This window comes from Oncorhynchus mykiss, chromosome 16 (assembly GCF_013265735.2).
Source record: "Oncorhynchus mykiss isolate Arlee chromosome 16, USDA_OmykA_1.1, whole genome shotgun sequence".
Taxonomy (NCBI): domain Eukaryota; kingdom Metazoa; phylum Chordata; class Actinopteri; order Salmoniformes; family Salmonidae; genus Oncorhynchus; species Oncorhynchus mykiss.
The window spans coordinates 50,557,128-50,577,347 of record NC_048580.1 but is presented as its reverse complement, the minus strand read 5'-3'; the positions used below and the strand labels follow the sequence as shown (position 1 = coordinate 50,577,347).

At 47.3% G+C, this 20,220-nt stretch overlaps 1 protein-coding gene across 2 annotated transcripts in view; it reads right to left on the bottom strand.

The window, feature by feature from the left end:
- The window catches only part of LOC110492210 (plexin-A1), a 305,959-nt gene that overhangs the window by 218,848 nt on the left and 66,891 nt on the right, over window positions 1–20,220 (bottom strand). For both annotated transcript variants that reach the window (XM_036947177.1, XM_036947176.1), the window contains exon 3: window positions 12,902–13,084. In XM_036947177.1, coding sequence (XP_036803072.1) covers window positions 12,902–13,084 — 183 coding nt within the window. The remainder of the gene's footprint in view (window positions 1–12,901; window positions 13,085–20,220) is intronic.

Sequence of the window (20,220 nt, the reverse complement as noted above, 5' to 3'; positions counted from 1 at the left end):
AAGCAGAGAGGAGAGGGAGGGGGCTCTATACAGTACTCTACAATCCCTCCAACAACCCCCTACCCCCTACATGACTGGGCTGTGTCAGGAAGTCTGCCAAGTCTCTTTACGCTTCAATTAAGCAGAGGAGAGGCCACAGCATAGCCCTGCCGTCCGCCTCAGTCCCCAGCATAGCCCTGCTCTGACTCGCTCCCCTCCTCTCCACACAGAACACACCACAGGGAGATTACACTCACGGCATCAGTCGCTTGCTTCTCTGCTGTAACGCATTGTTCCCCCCCACAATGGAACCAAAAGCCTGGGGAGTAAAGCCTTGTTTGGTGGGGAGGGGGAAGAGAGAGGGGAGCTGACAAAGCTTGTTCTTTTAGCCATGGAGAGGCTGAGAGTGGCACTGTGATATCAGGCTCAGTAATCTAATGCCTTCCGTAGCTCATGAACAATAGAGATTCTTGGCACATGCAGGGCCAACAGATGGGAGAATTACACTACCTCTGGTTATTATCTTTAAGTTTGTTCTCTTCTCCCAGTTTCTCTCCTTCTCTCCCCCCTTCCTTCTTCCTCTCCCTCGCTCTCTCTCTCTTTGTTGAAGAGGAATGCTAAATCAGCCCTCCTTCCTCCAGTGCTGTGGAAAAACTTTGAAAGCTGAAAAAAAAGCCTCGGCCATCAAAGGTTACCGTTTATGGATGTGTTTTAACACAAATAGCAGAACAGAACAGAACAGAGCAGAGCAGAGCACAGAACAGAGCAAAGCAGAGCACAGAACAGAGCACAGAACAGAGCAGAGCACAGAGTAGAGCACAGAGTAGAGCACATAGCAGAGCACAGAACAGAACAGAGCACAGAACAGAGCAGAGCACAGAGCAGAACAGAGCAGAGCACAGAGCAGAGCACAGAACAGAGCACAGTACAGAACAGAGCAGAGCAGAGAACAGAGCAGAGAACAGAGCAGAGCACAGAACAGAGCAGAGCACATAACAGAGCACAGTAGAGCAGAACAGAATAGAGCAGAGCAGAGCACATAACAGAGCACAGCAGAGCAGAACAGAACAGAGCACATCAAAACAGAACAGAACAGAGCACAGCAAAGCAGAGCAGAGCACAGCAGAGCACAGCAAAGCAGAGCAGAGCAGAACAGAGCACAGCAGAGCACAGCAAAGCAGAGCAGAGCAGAACAGTGCACAGCAGAGCACAGCAAAGCAGAGCAGAACAGAGCAGAGCACAGCAAAGCAGAGCAGAACAGAACAGAGCAGAGCAGAGCAGGACAGAACAGAGCACAGCAAAGCAGAGCAGAGCAGAACAGAGCACAGCAGAGCAGAACAGAGCACAGCAGAGCAGGACAGAACACAGCAGGACAGAGGACAGAGCAGGACAGAGCACAGCAGGACAGAGCACAGCAAAGCAGAGCAGAGCAGAGCAGAACAGAACAGAGCAGAACAGAGCAGAACAGAGCAGAGCAGGACAGAGCACAGCAGAGCAGAGCAGAACAGAATAGAGCAGAACAGAACAGAGTACAGTTGAGCAGAACAGAGCAGAGCAGGACAGAGCACAGCAGAGCAGAGCAGGACAGAGCACAGCAGAACAGAACAGAATAGAGTACAGCAGAGCAGAACAGAGCAGAGCAGGACAGAGCACAGCAGAGCAGAGCAGAACAGAGCACAGCAGAACAGAACAGAGTACAGCAGAGCAGAACAGAGCAGAGCAGGACAGAGCACAGCAGAGCAGAGCAGAACAGAGCAGAGCAGAACAGAACAGAGTACAGCAGAGCAGAGCAGGACAGAGCACAGCAGAACAGAACAGAACAGAACAGAGTACAGCAGAGCAGAACAGAGCAGAGCAGGACAGAGCACAGCAGAGCAGAGCAGAACAGAGCAGAGCAGAACAGAGCACAGAAGAGCAAAGCAGAGCAGAGCAGAACAGAACAGAGCACAGCAGAGCAGAACAGAGCAGAGCAGGACAGAGCACAGCAGAGCAGAGCAGAACAGAGCAGAGCAGAGCAGGACAGAGCACAGCAGAGCAGAACAGAGCAGAGCAGGACAGAGCACAGAACAGAACAGAGCACAGCAGAGCAGAGCAGAGCAGAGCAGAACAGAGCACAGCAGAGCAGAGCAGGACAGAGCAACACACTCTCTCTCATTTCATCCAATAGAGAGGCAGTCACATCTCACACCAGTCAGCTAGGCAGTCAGTCAGGCAGGCAGCCAGGCAGTCAGGCAGCCAGGCAGGCAGAGCAGATCAAAGGCCAGAGCTGTTGAGTGTGGAGGTGAAGGGAGCTGTGTGAACTGCACAACATCACAACCTCTAGCTCCACCTGATACCTAGCACTGTGGAAAATCACCGCCAGACAGACAGACACACTGACTTATGGACTGACATTCAAATAGACTGATGGACCAGAGCTGGGGGAGGTTGGAAACAACTTGAACGCATGCTCACAGAGTTTTAGTGTGTGTGTGTGTGTGCGTGTGCGTGTGCGTGTGCGCGTGTGTGTGTGTGTGTGTTTTCAAGGGCCCCAGTGTTCTGATTGCAGAAACTTCTCCAGGCATGCGATGCCTACTTGATAATCACACAGCCGTGGAGAGGAGAATCTACAGGCTTGTCTCGATCACCAATGGGCTGTAGTCTGCTCTGCCCTGGCACTAGTATCTGTGTTCAATCCTCCTAGAATACCCACATGTCAATGTCTCTCTTGGTGATGGAAACCTCAGGGCTAAATAAGAAATGAAGATGATGCCACTTCAAACTCAACTACAGAAGTCACTGAACAACGTGCAGGACTTCTGTCTGGAACCATGGACCTGTCTGAGGTTAATAACATGGGAGGGATGCTCTCCTCTCCTGAGTCCAGACTGAATGCTGTTAGACACAGGCAGCCTAATGAATAACAGGACAACAATGGGGCCCATTAGGATATAACAGTGTCGCTGTCTGACATATGTATCATGCTACTGTCGGCTGAACCGACTCTCGTAACAGCATGCTAGCTAAAAAGTGTGTGTTACAATGTCAACGAGCCGTACACGCATGTGAGTTTTTGATCCTCACCAAGCTGTGGCTGACTAAACACTGAGCTGCACTGTAACAAATGTCTGCTGTGTCCACTGACCAAGAAGACAGACAGTCAGACAGACAGAGCTTCTGTGAAGAATAGACAGACGGGGTAGACAAACAGAAATACTGTGAAGAATAGACAAGCAGACAGACAGAGCTTCTGTGAAGAATAGACAGATGGGGCAGACAGACAGAGCTTCTGTGAAGAATAGACAGATTGGGCAGACAGACAGGGCTTCTGTGAAGAATAGACAGGCAGACAGACAGAGCTTCTGTGAAGAATAGACAGACGGGAAGACAGACAGAGCTTCTGTGAAGAATAGACAGACAGGGTAGACAAACAGAGCTTCTGTGAAGAATAGACAGACGGGGTAGACAAACAGAGCTTCTGTGAAGAATAGACAGATGGGGCAGACAGACAGGGCTTCTGTGAAGAATAGACAGATGGGACAGACAGACAGAGCTTCTGTGAAGAATAGACAGACAGGGCAGACAGACAGAGCTTCTGTGAAGAATAGACAGACGGAGCAGACAAACAGAGCTTCTGTGAAGAATAGACAGATGGGACAGACAGACAGGGCTTCTGTGAAGAATAGACAGATGGGGCAGCCAGAGCTTCTGTGAAGAATAGGCAGATGGGGCAGACAGACAGGGCTTCTGTGAAGAATAGACAGACAGGCAGACAAACAGAGCTTCTGTGAAGAACAGACAGACAGGCAGACAGACAGAGCTTCTGTGAAGAATAGACAGACAGGGTAGACAGACAGAGCTTCTGTGAAGAATAGACAGATGGGGAAGACAGACAGGGCTTCTGTGAAGAATCGACAGATTGGGCATACAGACAGTGCTTCTGTAAAGAATAGACAGATGGGCAGACAGACAGAGCTTCTGTGAAGAATAGACAGATGGGGGAGACAGACAGAGCTTCTGTAAAGAATAGACAGATTGGGCATACAGACACGGCTTCTGTGAAGAATAGACAGATGGGGCAGAAAGACAGGGCTTCTGTGAAGAATAGACAGATTGGGCAGACAGACAGGGCTTCTGTGAAGAATAGACAGATTAGGGCAGACAGACAGAGCTTCTGTGAAGAATAGACAAATGGGGCAGACAAAGCTTCTGCGAAGATAGACAGGCAGACAGACAGACCTTCTGTGAAGAATAGACAGACGGGCAGACAGACAGAGCTTCTGTGAAGAATAGACAGATGGGCAGACAGACAGAGCTTCTGTGAAGAATAGACAGATGGGGCAGACAGACAGGGCTTCTGTGAAGAATAGACAAATGGGGCAGACAAAGCTTCTGCGAAGATAGACAGGCAGACAGACAGACCTTCTGTGAAGAATAGACAGACGGGCAGACAGACAGAGCTTCTGTGAAGAATAGACAGATGGGCAGACAGACAGAGCTTCTGTGAAGAATAGACAGATGGGGAAGACAGACAGGGCTTCTGTGAAGAATCGACAGATTGGGCATACAGACAGTGCATCTGTGAAGAATAGACAGATGGGGCAGACAGACAGAGCTTCTGTGAAGAATAGACAGATGGGGAAGACAGACAGGGCTTCTGTGAAGAATCGACAGATTGGGCATACAGACAGTGCTTCTGTAAAGAATAGACAGATTGGGCAGACAGACAGGGCTTCTGTGAAGAATAGACAGATGGGGGAGACAGACAGAGCTTCTGTAAAGAATAGACAGATTGGGCATACAGACACGGCTTCTGTGAAGAATAGACAGATGGGGCAGACAGACAGGGCTTCTGTGAAGAATAGACAGATTGGGCAGACAGACAGGGCTTCTGTGAAGAATAGACAGATTAGGGCAGACAGACAGAGCTTCTGTAAAGAATAGACAGATGGGGCAGACAGACAGGGCTTCTGTGAAGAATACACAGACAGGCAGACAGACAGGGCTTCTGTGAAGAATAGACAGATGGGGCAGACAGACAGGGTTTCTGTGAAGAATAGACAAATGGGGCAGACAAAGCTTCTGCGAAGATAGACAGGCAGACAGACAGACCTTCTGTGAAGAATAGACAGACGAGCAGACAGACAGAGCTTCTGTGAAGAATAGACAGATGGGCAGACAGACAGAGCTTCTGTGAAGAATAGACAGATGGGGAAGACAGACAGGGCTTCTGTGAATAATTGACAGATTGGGCATACAGACAGTGCTTCTGTAAAGAATAGACAGATGGGGCAGACAGACAGGGCTTCTGTGAAGAATAGACAGATTGGGCAGACATACAGGGCTTCTGTGAAGAACAGACAGACAGGCAGACAGACAGAGCTTCTGTGAAGAATAGACAGATGGGCAGACAGACAGAGCTTCTGTGAAGAATAGACAGATGGGGAAGACAGACAAAGCTTCTGTGAAGAATCGACAGATTGGGCATACAGACAGTGCATCTGTGAAGAATAGACAAATGGGGCAGACAGAGCTTCTGCGAAGACTAGATAGACAGGCAGACAGACAGGGCTTCTGTGAAGAATAGACAGACGGGGTAGACAAACAGAGCTTCTGTGAAGAATAGACAGATGGGGCAGACAGACAGAGCTTCTGTGAAGAATAGACAGATGGGGCATACAGACAGAGCTTCTGTGAAGAATAGACAGATGGGGCAGACAGACAGAGCTTCTGTGAAGAATAGACAGATGGGGCAGACAGACAGAGCTTCTGTGAAGAATAGACAGATTGGGCATACAGACAGGGCTTCTGTAAAGAATAGACAGATGGGGCAGACAGACAGGGCTTCTGTGAAGAATAGACAGATGGGGCATACAGACAGAGCTTCTGTGAAGAATAGACAGATGGGGCAGACAGACAGAGCTTCTGTGAAGAATAGACAGATGGGGCAGACAGACAGAGCTTCTGTGAAGAATAGACAGATTGGGCATACAGACAGGGCTTCTGTAAAGAATAGACAGATGGGGCAGACAGACAGGGCTTCTGTGAAGAATAGACAGATGGGGGAGACAGACAGAGCTTCTGTGAAGAATAGACAGATTGGGCATACAGACAGGGCTTCTGTAAAGAATAGACAGATGGGGCAGACAGACAGAGCTTCTGTGAAGAATAGACAAATGGGGCAGACAGAGCTTCTGCGAAGACTAGACAGACAGGCAGACAGACAGAGCTTCTGTGAAGAATAGACAGATGGGGTAGACAAACAGAGCTTCTGTGAAGAATAGACAGATGGGGCAGACAGACAGAGCTTCTGTGAAGAATAGACAAATGGGGCAGACAGAGCTTCTGCGAAGACTAGACAGACAGGCAGACAGACAGAGCTTCTGTGAAGAATAGACAGATGAGGCAGACAGACAGGGCTTCTGTGAAGAATAGACAGATGGGGCAGACAGACAAAGCTTCTGTGAAGAATAGACAGGAGGGGCAGACAGACAGTGCTGTGAAGAATAGACAGATGGGGCAGACAGACAGTGCTGTGAAGAATAGACAGATGGGGCAGATGAGGGGAACAGTTGATGGGGGCTTTAGCTGCAGCTGCTGTCTTCTCGTCCTCTGGAACTTGACACACACACACACACACACACACACACACACTCACACTCATACTCACACACACTCACACAGTTGTCTGTAGTTTGGAGGGTGACGTCAGGGGGGTAAAGTTGTGTGGGGTTAGTTAACCCTTCCTGAAGCAGCAGCTGTGCATGGCATCAGGTGGGCACTGCCCTCACATAAAGAGGCCACAGCTGCAACAACACGGTCAGGGGTAGGGCACAGACTGTCCCGTACACTGGCATTCTGGCACACACACTAACATGTACCGCCATGCCAGGGATTAGCCAGTGTGTACAACAGACAACTTGATGTTGGCCAACGGCACCTGACATTGTACATCACTGCAGTATGGAGTCCAGAGAAAATGTTCTTCCAGCATCTCAACCATCAGCGGCCATCTTGCTTGTGAAAATGTCATTTTCCAGTACGGCTAACTCATTTCACTGAAGATGAAGATTTTTCATTTCACTGAAGATTTTCTGAAGATTTACCCAGAACTTCTCAAGGACACTTAGGTAATGCACTGAACAAAAATATGAACTCAACATGTAAAGTGTTGGTCCCATGTTTCATGAGCTGAAATAAAATATCCCAGAAATGTTCCATACACACAAAAAACGTATTTCTCTCAAATGTTGCGCACAAATTTGTTTACATCCCTGTTAGTGAGAATTTCTACTTTGCCAAGATAATCTATCCACCTGACAGGTGTGGCATATCAAGAAGCTGATTAAACAGCGTGATAATTACACAGGTGCACCTTGTGCTGGGGACAATAAAAGGCCACTCTAAAATGTGCAGTTTTGTCAGACAACCCAATGCCACAGATGTCTCAAGTTTTCAGGGAGTGTGCAAGTGGCATGCTGACTGCAAGAATGTCCACCAGAGCTGTCGCCAGAGAACTTAATGTTCTCTACCATAAGCCGCCACCAAAAATAGTTTTAGAGAATTTGGCAGTAAGTCCAACCGGCCTCACAACCGCAGACCACGTGTAACCATGTATAAACAATCAAGTTGTAGAAACATCTCAAGGATGATCAATGGAAAGTCTCACAGCAAAGAGTCTGAATACTTATGTAAATTAGGTATTTTGTTTTTTTATTTTTAATACATTTCTAAAAAAAACTTTTTTAATTTTGTCATTATGGGGTATTGTGTGTAGATTCATGACTTTTTTTATTTCATTTAATCCATTTTAAAATAAGGCTGTAACGTAACAAAATGTGGAAAAAGTGAAGGGGTCTGAATACTTTCCGAATGCACTGTATATCAAGTAATACCCCAACCTCACAGAGTACTGTAGCTGTACAGCATCCAGAACCCCCACCACACCACCGTGCCCCCCCCCCCCCCCCCCCCCCCCCCCCCCCCCCCCCCAGAGTGCAAACACTTGTAGTCTTCTGATTCAGTTCACTCTGCAAGCACGTTATGAAGGCATGACCATTCTACTCTTCCCTTGTTGAGTAGATATAGACAGGACTATATATAGAGTTATGTAGAGCAGTGGTGGTGGTGGAAGAAGAGTGGGGGAGAGAGAGGGACAGTAGGCCCATGCTTCACATTCCTACACACACACACACACACACACACAGAGAGAGAGATACAGAGAGACATGCTATTCCAACAGGGAATTCTCTGGAGGACAGTAGCCGTGGGCAACAAGCCCACCACAGAGGAGGAGTTCAAGGTGACGAGCTACAGAGAACGAGGGAGGGGGAGAGGAGGGAGTAGAGGGAGAGAATGCTACAGATTTGAATTCTCCAGCCACTTTCACCCCTTGGTGGTAATATCATAGGCAGCCTCTCATACAGTGAGCCAGCCAGTCAAACTAGCCCAGTAGCTACACACTGCCTGGTGCTCATCCTACTGGGAATCAGGGAGAGAAGAGAGAATCAATCTCTTCTCCTAGCTCTATCATCACAACTCCTCTCCTCTCCATCATGTGAAAGTGATATCCTCCCCGATACACCAGATTAACATTGAGACAACGTCTGGCAGCCAGAGTGAACGCTCCTCACCATTAGTCTCCTAGCTGACATTTACACACGCTGTCGTACAGTCATCACTGGAGCCAATATGCCGACTACATCATCCCCGTTTCCAAATGCTATAGCGTTAATTAGGATTTACATGGTCAATTACCTTAGATATCATGTGTCTTCATTAGTCTGGCTTCCCAGTGACAGTAAAGCCCCAGATGCAGACATGACATTAGCATCAGCGCTACGTCAATAAAGGTCTGGTCACTGGGGAGCCTGTGTCCTGTCTGTCCACGTAGGACGGTCCCTGGCTAACCTTGCTGTGGCTCTCCCTCCATTCATCCCTCTATCTCTCTATCCTGACCCAAGCCAGGTACCTGTGGAGGAGGAGAAGTAGTGTTCACTGGCTCGTGCATATAACCCAGTCCAGGGAGGGAGAGAGAAGGAAGAGACTGAACCTTGCTCCATAATTTATGACTTGTTAATTGGAAGTCTCTGCATGTCTCACTGCCTCAAGATTAGCTGTGCCACTGAGAATGAACAGGGCTTAATCAAATCAAATCAGGCTCAGCCACACGCCCCTCAGCCCGTCGGCACGGTAACAAGGCCAGCGCCCTATGCAGATTGGCCCTATCCGTTCGGTACTGACTTGGGTAGGAGGGAGGTTTTAGAGGCCCAGCAGGTCAACAACACATATGGAATCATCCCACGCACCCCTTAGATCTCCCTCTCAGAGAAAATGTTATTTCTTTTTTTATTTCCCTCTCGCTCTTTTGTTTTTGGCGGTGGGAATGGTTCAAAGGGCTGAGAGAGGCTATTTAGCAGGAGCTGTGAGGCCTGAGGGGTGCTTCTCAGGTTGGAAATAGAAGTCGTCTGAGAGAGCTTTCCAGGTTTTATGGAGATGTGGGTGTTCCTCTCCTGTGTGTGTTTGAAGCAGCTGCAGCTGTTCTGAAGCTGAGGAATCCTATTAAATGGCAGACAGTGACCCGGTGATCCCAGCTCTTCTGGCTGATACGACAGAGAGAGATCACCACACTAGCAACACAGTATGAGCACATTCTACATCCCCCACAAACATTCAGATAGACACACACATGCATCTGCAAACACTCCAGCATGGGTGCCAACAGAGCTTGTGTGTGGAGGCTTTACCCAGGCACACACACGTCATCTCCCAACAACTAGACTAGCTGCATTTGAAGTCCACCCGCCCGCTGCCTCCGCGCCTGCTAAGATTTACGCCTGTGATTATATATTCATATAGATGAATCAATAAGGGCCTTGCAGCCACATCAACGGAGGCACAGGGCGAATTACATCCATAGACTGCTGCTTTCCATTTCATTAGGGCACGGTGCACAGTTTAACTCACAATAAATATAGCAATAAAACAAAACTGCTAGCAACGATCGGGGGCCCTCCACACACTCTCCTCTCACCAGTCTCCAGACAGAAGCAGTGCTCTGCTCCTGCCCGCCTCAGATGTCCCTGACCGTCAAGCCACCGTCAACACTACACTCACCAGCCAAACAAACAGATCAACAAACAAAACCAAATCAGGAGAAAATGACAATGATGCCGCCGCATGGCGGACTGCCATTTATACACGGACATGGACAGAGAGGAGAGGCGGTTTGTGATGGCACGGTGGTAAGCGGTGAGACTGTGATGAGAGGGTCTCCTGAAGAGGAGGAGGGGGGGGGGTCATGGGGGAGAACGAGAGACTACAGGAGGGCCTGGTTGTGCTCTGTGGTGATGACGTTGCTTCCCCAGCTCCAGCCAGCCGTCTCTGCTCCTATATCTACAGCCCTGCATCGATCTATGTCTGAGGACACCAGCAGCCTGCGCCCCACCGCCCAGCGCTCGGCCTCCACACAGGAAGAGTCGGTAGAAGAGGGGAAATGGGATTCCGATCATGGGAGGGATATCTTCCTTCTGAGATATGCTGATCCATCCCAGCCCCAGCCTCCACATCCCCCTCCAGCATCCTGCCTGCAGACGGACACCAACAGCACCGCTCCAAACCACCCCCTACCTCAGGGGTCAGAACCAAGGACTATGGGACTGGGTTTCAGCCGACTTGGCAAAACAGGAGAGACTCAGTGTGTGCACATGTGTGTGTCCTGCACCTAGACCAGCGTGCATGAGGGCCTGAATAATGGTTCAGTGTAAATCAGTGTGTATGCAGGTGCGCATTCTGGTGTGTATGAATATGTGGTTGATTCCATGTTTCTCTATGATCCGCCACATAAAATGACCTACAAATAATTGCATACATTCAACAAAGATACTGTACAATCTACTCACCCTCAGCTTTCGATAGAGATTCTGACTAAAGCTCTAACCCAAACCCAAGGCCCTTCTTAGACTGTAGTCAGTGTTAACAGTCTGAAACCATCTGAGAGCCGTCCCACCTAACCCTGCTTTCCTCCCCTGTTCTCCTCTCCTCCCCTGTTCTCCTCTCCTCCCCTGTTCTCCTCTCCTCCCCTGTTCTCCCCTCTCCCCCTGTTCTCCCCTCTCCTCCCCTGTTCTCCTCTCCTCCCCTGTTCTCCCCTCTCCTCCCCTGTTCTCCCCTCTCCTCCCCTGTTCCCTTTTTCTCCCCTGTTCTCCCCTCTCCTCCCCTGTTCCCTTTTTCTCCCCTGTTCTCCTCTCCTCCCCTGTTCTCCTCTCCTCCCCTGTTCTCCTCTCCTCCCCTGTTCTCCCCTCTCCCCCTGTTCTCCCCTCTCCTCCCCTGTTCTCCTCTCCTCCCCTGTTCTCCCCTCTCCTCCCCTGTTCTCCCCTCTCCTCCCCTGTTCCCTTTTTCTCCCCTGTTCTCCCCTCTCCTCCCCTGTTCCCTTTTTCTCCCCTGTTCTTCCCTGCTCCCCTGCTCTCCCCTCTCCTCCCCTGTTCTCCCCTCTCCTCCCCTGTTCACTTTTTCTCCCCTGTTCTCCCCTCTCCTCCCCTGTTCTCCCCTCTCCTCCCCTGTTCCCTTTTTCTCCCCTGTTCTTCCCTGTTCCCCTGCTCTTCCCCTCTCCTCCCCTCTCTTCCCCTGTTCTCCTCTCCTCCCCTCCCCATCTCCTCCCTTCTCCTCCACTGTTCCCCTTTTCTCCCTGTTCTCCTCCCCCCCTCCTCCCTTCTCCTCCACTGTTCCCCTTTTCTCCCTGTTCTCCTCCCCCCCTCCTCCCTTCTCCTCCACTGTTCCCCTTTTCTCCCTGTTCTCCTCCCCCCTCCCCCCCGCCCTTCTCGTCCACTGTTCACCTTTTCTCCCCTGTTCTCCCCTCCTCTCTCCTCCCCCCTCCCCCCTCCTCCCTTCTCCTCCACTGTTCCCCTTTTCTCCCTGTTCTCCTCCCCCCCCTCCTCCCTTCTCCTCCACTGTTCCCCTTTTCTCCCTGTTCTCCTCCCCCCCTCCTCCCTTCTCCTCCACTGTTCCCCTTTTCTCCCTGTTCTCCTCCCCCCCTCCTCCCTTCTCCTCCACTGTTCCCCTTTTCTCCCTGTTCTCCTCCCCCCTCCCCCCCGCCCTTCTCGTCCACTGTTCACCTTTTCTCCCCTGTTCTCCCCTCCTCTCTCCTCCCCCCTCCCCCCTCCTCCCTTCTCCTCCACTGTTCCCCTTTTCTCCCTGTTCTCCTCCCCCCCCTCCTCCCTTCTCCTCCACTGTTCCCCTTTTCTCCCTGTTCTCCTCCCTCCCTCCTCCCTTCTCCTCCACTGTTCCCCTTTTCTCCCTGTTCTCCTCCCCCCCTCCTCCCTTCTCCTCCACTGTTCCCCTTTTCTCCCTGTTCTCCTCCCCCCTCCCCCCCGCCCTTCTCGTCCACTGTTCACCTTTTCTCCCCTGTTCTCCCCTCCTCTCTCCTCCCCCCCGCCTTTCTCCTCCACTGTTCCACATTTCTCCCTGTTCTCCTCCCCCCTCCCCCCTGCCCTTCTCGTCCACTGTTCCCCTTTTCTCCCCTGTTCTCCCCTCCTCTCTCCTCCCCCTCGCCCTTCTCCTCCACTGTTCCCCTTTTCTCCCCTGTTCTCCCCTCCTCTCTCCTCCCCCCCCGCCCTTCTCGTCCACTGTTCCCCTTTTCTCCCCTGTTCTCCCCTCTCCTCCCCTGTTCCCCTGCTCTTCCCCTCTCCTCCCCTCTTCTCCCCTGATCCCTTTTCTCCCCTGTTCTCCAGAGCTCAGTGAACAGCACCAGAGAAGGCACAGAAATGGCTCACAGCACGACAGCCCCGGTGATGGGCAAACCCGCTACTCCAGTCATCTCAATCCCCCACTCAGCACAGAGGAGTCAGCAATGAGACAGAGCCTTTAGATTCATCCTCATAGCCAGAGGTGAGTAACATTCAGACACACACACACACACACACACACACTGAATCCACCATCATCCTACCTTCTTAATGCGCCCGCTGCGTGTGCCGGTAAAGGCCACGGTGTGGCCGTGGTATTCGTAGGCCGCCACCGAGGTCATGCCATCGTCCTTGTCCACGAACAGAGGCAGACCCTCGATGGTGCTGGTTCCTCCCAGGGGCTGGTTGAAGTCCTGCCCACAGAAGTTATCATCTATCTGAAGCGGCTGCGAGAAAGAGAGAGAGAGATATTTATGTTTATTTATTTTCCCTTTTGTACTTGTACGTCATTACAACACTGTATATAGACATAATATGACATTTGAAATGTCTTTATTCTTTTGGAACTTTTGTGAGTGTCATGTTTACTGTTCATTTGTATTGATTATTTCACTTTTGTTTATTATCTAGTTCACTTGCTTTGGCAATGTAAACATATGTTTCCCATGTCAATAAAGCCCCTTAAATTCAAAAATAGAAATTGAGAGAGAGAGGAAGAGAGAGAGACCACTGTGACTGACCCAAAGTTAAGGAAAGCCTTGACTATGTACAGACTCAGTGAACATAGCCTTGCTATTGAGAAAGGCCGCCGTTGGCAGACCTGGCTCTCAAGAGAAGACAGGCTATGTGCTCACTGCCCACAAAATGAGGTGGAAACTGAGCTGCACTTCCTAAACCTCCTGCCAAATGCCCATATCTATTGGGTGAACTACCACAATGTGCCATCACAGCAGCAAGATATGTGACCTGTTGCCACAAGAAAAGGGAAACCAGTGAAGCACAAACACCATTGTAAATACAACCTATATTTATGCTTATTTATTTTCCCTTTTGTACTTGAACTATTTGAGAGAGAGACAGCAGCGTACACATAACAGCAGCATACACACACTCCCACTGCACAACAAAAACGTGGTTGAATCAACATCGTTTCCACGTCATTTAAAAAAATAAACCGTTATGACGTTAAATCAACGCGGGGAAAAGTGATCCGCGTAAAGGGATCTATTTTTCACCCAACTTTTAACCGAAATCCAATGACGTGGTGCCATTTGTCTTGATTTCACTCAACCAAATGTTGAACTGACATCTGTTCTCAGTGGGCTGTCACTGTGTGATAAGCGTGTGTGTAACAGGTCCCAGGAGGTATCTTTCATACGCACTGACATATGTAACCAGGATTAGTGACCTCTAACACATCACACATCACTAATTAACTGGTGCCAGGATCCGCTCGTCTATTTGAAGACATATCGCTTCCATAGTAGACAATCAATCACAGGCAACACACACACTCCGCCAGCCGCTAAGCTCTCTGGGAAGGAAGGAGATGTGCATGTGTTATGAGCTGATGTGACTAGAATGGGGGATGGAACGAAGGAAGGCCGCTGGGTGAATTCTTCAGTCATCTTGTGTCTAAAGACACAAAGTACCCAGCATGCACATTAGTGGATGGAACACATCTTAATGTCTACACAACACAATGTAGAGACTGATGTAATGTAAGAGGGTTGTACAGATAGAATAATTATACTGAGCTTGTGAGAGAAGTTTATTAGTATACTGTAGTTCAGACCAGTACTAGTCTATTAGGTATACTGTAGTTCAGACCAGTACTGGTCTATTAGGTATACTGTAGTTCAGACCAGTACTAGTCTATTAGGTATACTGTAGTTCAGACCAGTACTAGTCTATTAGGTATACTGTAGTTCAGACCAGTACTAGTCTCTTAGGTATACTGTAGTTCAGACCAGTACTAGACTATTAGTATACTGTAGTTCAGACCAGTACTAGTCTATTAGGTATACTGTAGTTCAGACCAGTACTATTCTATTAGGTATACTGTAGTTCAGACTAGTACTATTATTTTAGATATACTGTAGTTCAGACCAGTACTATTCTATTAGTATACTGTAGTTCAGACCAGTACTATTTTATTAGTATACTGTAGTTCAGACCAGTACTATTTTATTAGTATACTGTAGTTCAGACCAGTACTGGTCTATTAGGTATAAGGTAGTTCAGACCAGTAATATTCTATTAGGTATAGTGTAGTTCAGACCAGTACTGGTCTATTAGGTATACTGTAGTTCAGGCCAGTACTATTTATTAGTATACTGTAGTTCAGACCAGTACTTGGAAAATACGGTACCAGGTTAAGGGCATTACAATGGCTTTCATTGAGTCCTGATTTACCCCCCCTTCTCATCCTGGACACCAGACGGGACTCATTAGTAGAGACAAGAGCGCTGGCGAACCCCGCGTCCCCCACACTACTGCCAGCTGACGCCCCTCATATTTCACCCAGCGAGGGGTGCCAGCTCTGCCAAGTCCCAGCCAGGCCCAGCCGTGTACAGCAGAGGTCTTCTGAAAGGACAATGCAGGAGACCATGTCCTTCTCTGACCCCCCCACCATGGAGTTGGGTCTGGAAATAGAGCAGTGGGGGTGGGGGGGGGGACTTAACACAGGACATCTGGGGCCAGATAATTACAGGCTGCATCCAGACAGTGTGTGAATTAAATGGGTCTATATGGTGCAGCGTCCAGTAGGTTAAAGCTCCCTCCTGCTATCTGAGACTACTGTAATCAGCAAGCAGCAAGGTACATACATACCACTTCCAGATGCCTGCTGCAACATCCCTACTGTGTCTAAGTCATATACAACTGGAAATTCTGATTACTACTCAGTAGCTTCAAATCAAAATCAAATCAAATTGTATTGGTCACATACACATGGTTAGCAGATGTTAATGTGAGTGTGGTGAAATGCTTGTGCTTCTAGTTCCGACAGTGCAGTAATATTTAACAAGTAATCTAACAATTCCCCAACAACAACCTAATACAAACAAATCTAAAGGGGTGAATGAGAATATTTACAGTGCCTTGCGAAAGTATTCGGCCCCCTTGAACTTTGCGACCTTTTGCAACATTTCAGGCTTCAAACATAAAGATATAAAACTGTATTTTTTTGTGAAGAATCAACAACAAGTGGGACACAATCATGAAGTGGAACGACATTTATTGGATATTTCAAACTTTTTTAACAAATCAAAAACTGAAAAATTGGGCGTGCAAAATTATTCAGCCTCTTTACTTTCAGTGCAGCAAACTCTCTCCAGAAGTTCAGTGAGGAACTCTGAATGATCCAATGTTGACCTAAATGACTAGTGATGATAAATACAATCCACCTGTGTGTAATCAAGTCTCCATATAAATGCACCTGCACTGTGATAGTCTTAGAGGTCCGTTAAAAGCGCAGAGAGCATCATGAAGAACAAGGAACACACCAGGCAGGTCCGAGATACTGTTGTGAAGAAGATTAAAGCCGGATTTGGATACAAAAAGATTTCCCAAGCTTTAAACATCCCAAGGAGCACTGTGCAAGCGATAATATTGAAATGGAAGGAGTATCAGACCACTGCAAATCTACCAAGACCTGGCCGTCCCTCTAAACTTTCAGCTCATACAAGGAGAAGACTGATCAGAGATGCAGCCAAGAGGCCCATGATCACTCTGGATGAACTGCAGAGATCTACAGCTGAGGTGGGAGACTCTGTCCATAGGACAACAATCAGTCAAAGTATATTGCACAAATCTGGCCTTTATGGATGAGTGGCAAGAAGAAAGCCATTTCTTAAAGATATCCATAAAAAGTGTTGTTTAAAGTTTGCCACAAGCCACCTGGGAGACACACCAAACATGTGGAAGAAGGTGCTCTGGTCAGATGAAACCAAAATTGAACTTTTTGGCAACAATGCAAAACGTTATGTTTGGCGTAAAAGCAACACAGCTGAACACACCATCCCCACTGTCAAACATGGTGGTGGCAGCATCATGGTTTGGGCCTGCTTTTCTTCAGCAGGGACAGGGAAGATGGTTAAAATTGATGGGAAGATGGATGGAGCCAAATACAGGACCATTCTGGAAGAAAACCTGATGGAGTCTGCAAAAGACCTGAGACTGGGACGGAGATTTGTCTTCCAACAAGACAATGATCCAAAACATAAAGCAAAATCTACAATGGAATGGTTAAAAAATAAACATATCCAGGTGTGGCCAAGTCAAAGTCCAGACCTGAATCCAATCGAGAATCTGTGGAAAGAACTGAAAACTGCTGTTCACAAATGCTCTCCATCCAACCTCACTGAGCTCGAGCTGTTTTGCAAGGAGGAATGGGAAAAACTGATGTGCAAAACTGATAGAGACATACCCCAAGTGACTTACAGCTGTAATCGCAGCAAAAGGTGGCGCTACAAAGTATTAACTTAAGGGGGCTGAATAATTTTGCACGCCCAATTTTTCAGTTTTTGATTTGTTAAAAAAGTTTGAAATATCCAATAAATGTCGTTGCACTTCATGATTGTGTCCCACTTGTTGTTGATTCTTCACAAAAAAATACAGTTTTATATCTTTATGTTTGAAGCCTGAAATGTGGCAAAAGGTCGCAAAGTTCAAGGGGGCCGAATACTTTCGCAAGGCACTGTACATATAATATATGGATGAGCGATGGCCGAGCGACATAGGCAAGGTGCAGTAGATGGTATAAAATTCAGTATATACATGTGATATGAGTAATGTAAGATATGTAAACATTATTAAAGTGGCATTGTATAAAGTGACTAATGATCCATTACAATGCCCATCTCAGCAATGTCAGCTAGATAACTTCATGGATGTGTTGGAGGCATGCCTTGCCAGGCCAGGATGTCTAGGTCAAGGCTGGCCTGAGTAGAGAGAGAGAGTTAGAGAGAGAGAGCAGGAATCTGGCAGGGCTGTGAGTTCCCCATGGGTGCCTACGACCTCCTCTTGCCCCCTCCCTCGGCCCCCTGCACTGGGAGTGAGATGGATCCGGGAGAGCAACCGGCCGATCCTCCGATCGCAATCAGCGGAAACAGTGTGGCAGCAACCCAGAGCCAGAGGTTCAAACTGGCAATGAGGCATGGCAATCTGAACTGCCCTAGCTCTGCCTCTCTGGCTCCACTCTCACTCTGCTTCCCTCTACTGTTTGTTTGTTTGTTTTTTCGCTTTGTCCTTCCCTCACTCAAATTACACTCCCCTGTGAATGGGAAAGGGATGAATGGAAAAATGTAGTCTATTTGGTGATAGAGAGCGAGAGGGAGAGAGAGAGCATGGGTTTGTAAGTAAGAACAGAGAGTTGGTAGAATTACTTTTAAATGGAAAGCGATCCCACTCACTTAGAGAGTTGGTAGAATGACGTTTAAATGGAAAACGATCCCACTCACTTAGAGAGTTGGTAGAATGACTTTTAAATGGAAAACGATCCCACTCAGAGTTGGTAGAATGACGTTTAAATGGAAAACGATCCCACTCAGAGTTGGTAGAATGACTTTTAAATGGAAAATGATCCCACTCAGAGTTGGTAGAATGACTTTTAAATGGAAAACGATCCCACTCAGAGTTGGTAGAATGACTTTTAAATGGAAAACGATCCCACTCAGAGTTGGTAGAATGACTTTTAAATGGAAAACGATCCCACTCACTTAGAGAGTTGGTAGAATGACTTTTAAATGGAAAACGATCCCACTCAGAGTTGGTAGAATGACTTTTAAATGGAAAACGATCCCACTCAGAGTTGGTAGAATGACTTTTAAATGGAAAACGATCCCACTCAGAGAGTTGGTAGAATTACTTTTAAATGGAAAGCGATCCCACTCAGAGTTGGTAGAATGACTTTTAAATGGAAAACGATCCCACTCAGAGTTGGTAGAATGACTTTTAAATGGAAAACATTCCCACTCACTTAGAGAGTTGGTAGAATGACTTTTAAATGGAAAGCGATCCCACTCAGAGTTGGTAGAATTACTTTTAAATGGAAAACGATCCCACTCAGAGTTGGCAGAATGACTTTTAAATGGAAAACGATCCCACTCAGAGTTGGTAGAATGACTTTTAAATGGAAAACGATCCCACTCAGAGTTGGTAGAATGACTTTTAAATGGAAAACGATCCCACTCACTTAGAGAGTTGGTAGAATGACTTTTAAATGGAAAACGATCCCACTCACTCAGAGTTGGTAGAATGACTTTTAATTGGAAAACAATCCCACACACTCAGAGTTGGTAGAATTGCTTTTAAATGGAAAATAATCCCACTCACTCAGAGAGTTGGTAGAATGACTTTTAAATGGAAAGCGATCCCACTCACTTAGAGAGTTGGCAGAATGACTTTTAAATGGAAAACGATCCCACTCTGAGTTGGCAGAATGACTTTTAAATTGAGAATGATCCCACTCAGAGTTGGTAGAATTACTTTTAAATGGAAAACAATCCCACTCACTCAGAGAGTTGGTGGAATGACTTATAAAATGGAAAACGATCCCACTCAGAGTTGGCAGAATGACTTTTAAATGGAAAACGATCCCACTCAGAGTTGGTAGAATGACTTTTAAATGGAAAACGATCCCACTCACTTAGAGAGTTGGCAGAATGACTTTTAAATGGAAAACGATCCCACTCAGAGTTGGTAGAATGTTTTTTAAATGGAAAACGATCCCACTCACTTAGAGAGTTGGCAGAATGACTTTTAAATGGAAAACGATCCCACTCAGAGTTGGTAGAATGACTTTTAAATGGAAAAGGTTCCCACTCAGAGTTGGCAGAAAACGTTTAAATGGAAAACGATCCCACTTAGAGTTGGCAGAATGACTTTTAAATGGAAAACGATCCCACTCAGAGTTGGTAGAATTACTTTTAAATGGAAAAGGTTCCCACTCGGAGTTGGCAGAAAACATTTAAATGGAAAACGATCCCACTCAGAGTTGGTAGAATGACTTTTAAATGGAAAACGATCCCACTCAGAGTTGGTAGAATGACTTTTAAATGGAAAAGGTTCCCACTCAGAGTTGGTAGAATTACTTTTAAATGGAAAACGATCCCACTCAGAGTTGGTAGAATTACTTTTAAATGGAAAACGATCCCACTCAGAGTTGGCAGAATTACTTTTAAATGGAAAAGGTTCCCACTCAGAGTTGGTAGAATGACTTTTAAATGGAAAACGATCCCACTCAGAGTTGGTAGAATGACTTTTAAATGGAAAACGATCCCACTCAGAGTTGGTAGAATGACTTTTAAATGGAAAACGATCCCACTCAGAGTTGGCAGAATGACTTTTAAATGGAAAATGATCCCACTCACTCAGAGAGTTGGTAGAATGACTGTTAAATGGAAAACGATCCCACTCACTTAGAGAGTTGGTAGAATGACTTTTAAATGGAAAACGATCCCACTCACTTAGAGAGTTGGCAGAATGACTTTTAAATGGAAAACGATCCCACTCTGAGTTGGCAGAATGACTTTTAAATTTAAAATGATCCCACTCAGAGTTGGTAGAATGACTTTTAAAT